This window comes from Ascidiella aspersa, chromosome 7 (assembly GCF_963924565.1).
Source record: "Ascidiella aspersa chromosome 7, kaAscAspe10.2, whole genome shotgun sequence".
In the NCBI taxonomy this organism is placed as follows: Eukaryota; Metazoa; Chordata; class Ascidiacea; order Phlebobranchia; family Ascidiidae; genus Ascidiella; species Ascidiella aspersa.
In genome coordinates, this window is record NC_139453.1 from 25,796,029 (window position 1) to 25,800,375 (window position 4,347).

At 36.2% G+C, this 4,347-nt stretch overlaps 1 protein-coding gene across 1 annotated transcript; it reads right to left on the reverse strand.

Moving 5' to 3' along the window:
• Positions 1–673: 673 nt before the first annotated feature.
• On the reverse strand, positions 674–3,143 carry LOC146138667 (ribonuclease inhibitor-like). The gene is made up of 6 exons (XM_083394647.1): positions 3,132–3,143; positions 2,351–2,512; positions 1,801–1,962; positions 1,407–1,568; positions 1,187–1,268; positions 674–813 (listed from the first exon to the last, which is right to left on the reverse strand). Exons 1-6 carry the CDS (start codon positions 3,141–3,143, stop codon positions 674–676), a joined length of 720 nt encoding a protein of 239 aa, XP_083250773.1.
• Between the last annotated feature and the right edge of the window lie 1,204 nt (positions 3,144–4,347).

Sequence of the window (4,347 nt, forward strand, 5' to 3'; positions counted from 1 at the left end):
AAACAACAAACGATTCACACAAATATATACATTGACGGTTCCAAAACATTTTTTGAGGCGCGTAAAACTTGAATAGTTCATCTCAGAGACAATGTAAAAGTGAGACAGCAAAGAATTACCATAACATTGCAAAACAAATCGAAAAAAGTTATTTTCAACTGAATATGCACATGCGAGGTGTGATTTGACGCTTTGTACAAATGGCCAGGGTTCACAACACAGGGACCGTAGCGGACGTCTAACATGATTAAACTAGAGATAATTTATTTCTCTTAACGGCAAAGGGACAACTAGGAGGGTTGATTCTAAAATATGGCGGTCTGTTCCACGCCGAAAAAGCGACACAAACGTCGTAAAATGCTCCATGCATGGGCAAAGTTGTAATGGACACAACAGTTCTTATGACAGAAGACGACGCAAACAACCACAATAGTAGGCTATTGCCAACAACGCACAGTGGACTGTTATTAGGTTAGGAGTTTAGTTACGCGGTTGCAAGGCGGAGGTATAGGGTATGAATTTAAGGCAAGTAATTTCGGTTAGCATTGGTCATGTTTATTTATTACGTTCAATGTTTTTTGACAGTATTATGTTGGAAATATGGTGGTAATTAGAGGGGGTGTAAAAGGGTTAAGGTAACGGCGTACGCTTATAGGCGGCAAGCCTGGGTGATTTACAAATAGGGGCTGTGGGGTTGAAATGGTGATATTTTCCTGGTACTTTGTAAAATGAGGTCGATGGCGATCAGCAAGAAAGAGAGACTTAGCAGGTCAATCTGTCTCATTTCCCACCTGATAGCCACGGTGTCAAAAGCTAAAATAATTATACATATATTTGTTATAGCCATTCATGACAATACAAGTCCTGGTGAACCTTTCACTCAATATTTTCCAGGAAAGGCTGGAAAGCTGCTGGTGTTAATTTTCGTGCGACAAATTGTTTTTTTCAGTCACTTGGGGGCGTAGTCGGCATGTCATGAATCACATGAATCACATGATGTCGCACTTTTTCTCTTTCTTTCAAATAGTGTCTGGATTTTTTCTTTTTTAAGCCTTAAATCAAACAAATCGCAGATAAGAAATCATATAAGCGCCATGATGTATGAAATGACGTACCAAAGCTTAAAGGCGTAACATGATATTTTGCTTGACGTCATTCGATATCCCACAATCATCACAAGACAAACCCTGAATGTTATGAGCGCATGAGGCCAGTAGTTCGCCTCCTTCATCTCCAAGTGGGTTGTTACCAACACCCAGTACGTTCATCTGTAAATACCATTTTAATATTTATTTTCCTCGGCTCAAGTTATGCACAAAATGTTGCTCAGAAAAGATGGTGATCACGTTTAAAAAATAAACTTTGCTGCACCATGTATTTAATATAAATTTAGATATTAAACTCACCGGCCTCTTTAGTTTTGCAATCGCGTTCGTCAAATATTTTAATCCAGAGCCTGTGATGTCGCAATTGTAAAGCCGTAGATCCTCAATGTTGTGTGCACAAGTCGAAACGAACTCAATACCTCTTAAACCAATTGCGTTTCCAGATAAATCAAACATACGCATCTTTAAACGAAAAAGATAACTACATTTTATGTAGTTGTAATATTGTAATAATTATAAACGAATTTTAATTTAAAAAAATGTAAAACGACCGTATGATAACCCTAGATAATTAAACTTTATGTCGTTATAAAATGTAGTTATTTAAAGTAATTTGAGTAAAAAGAACGTATGATAGCACTATTAAACGTATGATAGCACAAATTATAAGTTAAAAATGTAAGACAATGTTTACCGGCTTCTTTAATTTGACGATTGCTTTGGTAAGATCTTCCAAATCAAGTCCAACAATTCCGCAATTTTTGAGCCATAAACTTTCAATGTTGCTGACGCAAGCGGAAAAGGATTTCAAACCACGTGACCCAAAGGAGTTGTCATCCAATATCAACCACGAAATCTAAATTTGCAAAGAGGTAAAAAGTAAAAAATTGGAAAAAGACTTGATTGTAAAACTATCGGGGAAAACTGCTAGGCAGGTTCACCAAGGAGGAGATAAGCGAGTTAAAGAACCTATAAATGAGGCCAAAATATAACTTTTTATGGATGTTATATAGTAAATACAAAACAAACTGGTAGTCAATTAAAATTTACCTCAAGAGCTACTAGAAAGAAAAACTTATTGGCTGCTAGTTATAATTTTGGAACTTTTTAGAAATCGTAGAGTCCATTGAGGACCAAATTTATGCAAAGAAATAAATATGCTGCATATTTTATCTAATCTCTTAGTTTTCGTAAATAAGAACAACTTTACGTAAATGTTGCAATCGTTAAACATTCTCACGTACGGGTTGTTGCAGATTTGTGATGGCACTGCTCAGCTTTGACAAACCGTCGTCTTTCATGTCGCAATCGACCAATTCAAGTTGCTCGATTTTATGAACAACTTGTGCAATGATCTCAAAGCCACGTGACCCGATCTTGTTTCGGCTCAAATTTACAAATTTCATCTGTGAAAAGTACGTTGTGTTAATTCAGGGCTGGCCAACAAGCGACTCGCAAAAAGCATGCGGCTTCCAAGTGGTCAAGTCAAGTATAGATTACAGTGCGGGAGCCGCCTTCTATACCACTTGGAAAACTAAAGGGGAGCACAAATGTGCGACAAAAGCGTATTGATCACATATGGTAAAAAATATGGAGAACTGCAATAGACACACCTGACCCAAAAACCAAGACACAAAATTTGGATGCGCTAATTGTCTGAAAGTTAACGTTGTTTGAATGTATAACGTAGTAACTACGTCGTAGTTATATATTTATTTTATGTAAAAATGCTTGCATTATAGATATTTCCCAAATGGCTTTAACTGTGAAGAAACAATAGAGTACTATGCAACTGTGAATAAATAATTGACTTAGGTTACTGGTCTATTGTCATCAACCTGGCTATTGCGTTCAGATTGTATTAAAGTTTTTAGGATGTTTAGTGTCAATTTTCGCGTGCTTAAATATTGGCCTATTTTAATTATTTAACTGCAAAATTTAAAGCGCATCTTGCGAAACACGTTTAACTTTGCAATATATCTTAGCACGGTTTACGAAATCTTGCAGCATAAAAACGTTGCTAACTGTGCTTCTCATCGTTATTTGCTAACTTACAAGGGGCGGATTTTGTCTCCCTTTTCTTGAATGTATTTATGCTTGTTTTGTGTGAGAGGAATTTAAGGAGGCATGGTTCGAAAATTTAAGTGGCCATAGTACAAAATTACTGGGTTCATTCCTTCTCAGAAGTTATTGTTTTTTGTAAAGTAAAGTTATATTTCAGAAACTTTAACAAAGTAACGGCCTTTAGTTAAGAAGTCATGTAGTGTGAATAAAAATTCGCTTAATTGTAGCCTATACGCAATATTGGATAGTGGGCAACATTTATAATAAGTTCAATGCGAAACAAAGTTAAGCTGTATGTGAGGAAGGAAAAAATGAAATTGCATTTATTTCTGTAAATGCGTAAGGAGTGGCTCTTTGTATAAAAAATGCAGCTTTTTATCTTTGACCGGTTGTAAACCCCTGTACTACTATCATAGTTTGTATTTAACTGACCGATGATTTATTTTCAGGGGAGAGGTTCAAAATATTTATCATTATTTTATTTTCCGTATGGGTGTTACGAGATTTTTTGACCGAGGGGCAGTTTGTGATAGGGGTTAGTTTTTTTGTTAGGTTGGAGATCAAAATTATGTTTTTAATATATATCTACGACAGAATAAGATGTAAACTAGTTGGAATACGTTCATTAATCGTAATAAGGCCTAAATGGCCAAAATAGCACCTGAAACTGTATGGAGATGGTATGGGACGATCAGGGTTTGTCGGTCTGGCATCGGCCGTTTTTGTGTCGACGTTTGTACGCCCATGTTTTCGTGTTACAAATTGAGTTTGTGTTTAAATTATTAGGCGAGTTGGTGATGTAGTTAGGGGTGGGGTTCGGGGTCAGGTAAAAAGTTGCATAGGCCTGAATATGGTCATTGAGGTCTCATTACGACGGATTTAAGACTTATTCCGATTGAGACATGATTTCGACTATTAGATATTTGTTCTATTTTTGCTTATTTCGAAGTGCGTTTTATTCCGATGTTGATGTTGTTCTTATTTCGGTCGTATGGCTTAAGTAAGTGTTTTGGACAGGAGATCCAAATTAAAATATGTTTTTTATACAAGTTGTATTTCTTTGGTGGGGTGCAGAGGTCCGGGGTGATTATTTGGGAAGAGGGATAAAAAATAAAAAGGTACTTTTTGTGGAATATTAATTTGCTTGCAAAAACAAGCCATGCTAAATTGTATCAAG

Bases quoted from the DNA above. Each gene is read 5' to 3' on its own strand.
- LOC146138667 (XM_083394647.1), bottom strand. The intron at 1,569-1,800 runs GTAAACATTGTC...TTTCGTTTAAAG, and splicing joins TCGTCAAATTAAAGAAGCCG to ATGCGTATGTTTGATTTATC. The intron at 1,269-1,406 runs GTGAGTTTAATA...TGGTATTTACAG, and splicing joins TTGCAAAACTAAAGAGGCCG to ATGAACGTACTGGGTGTTGG.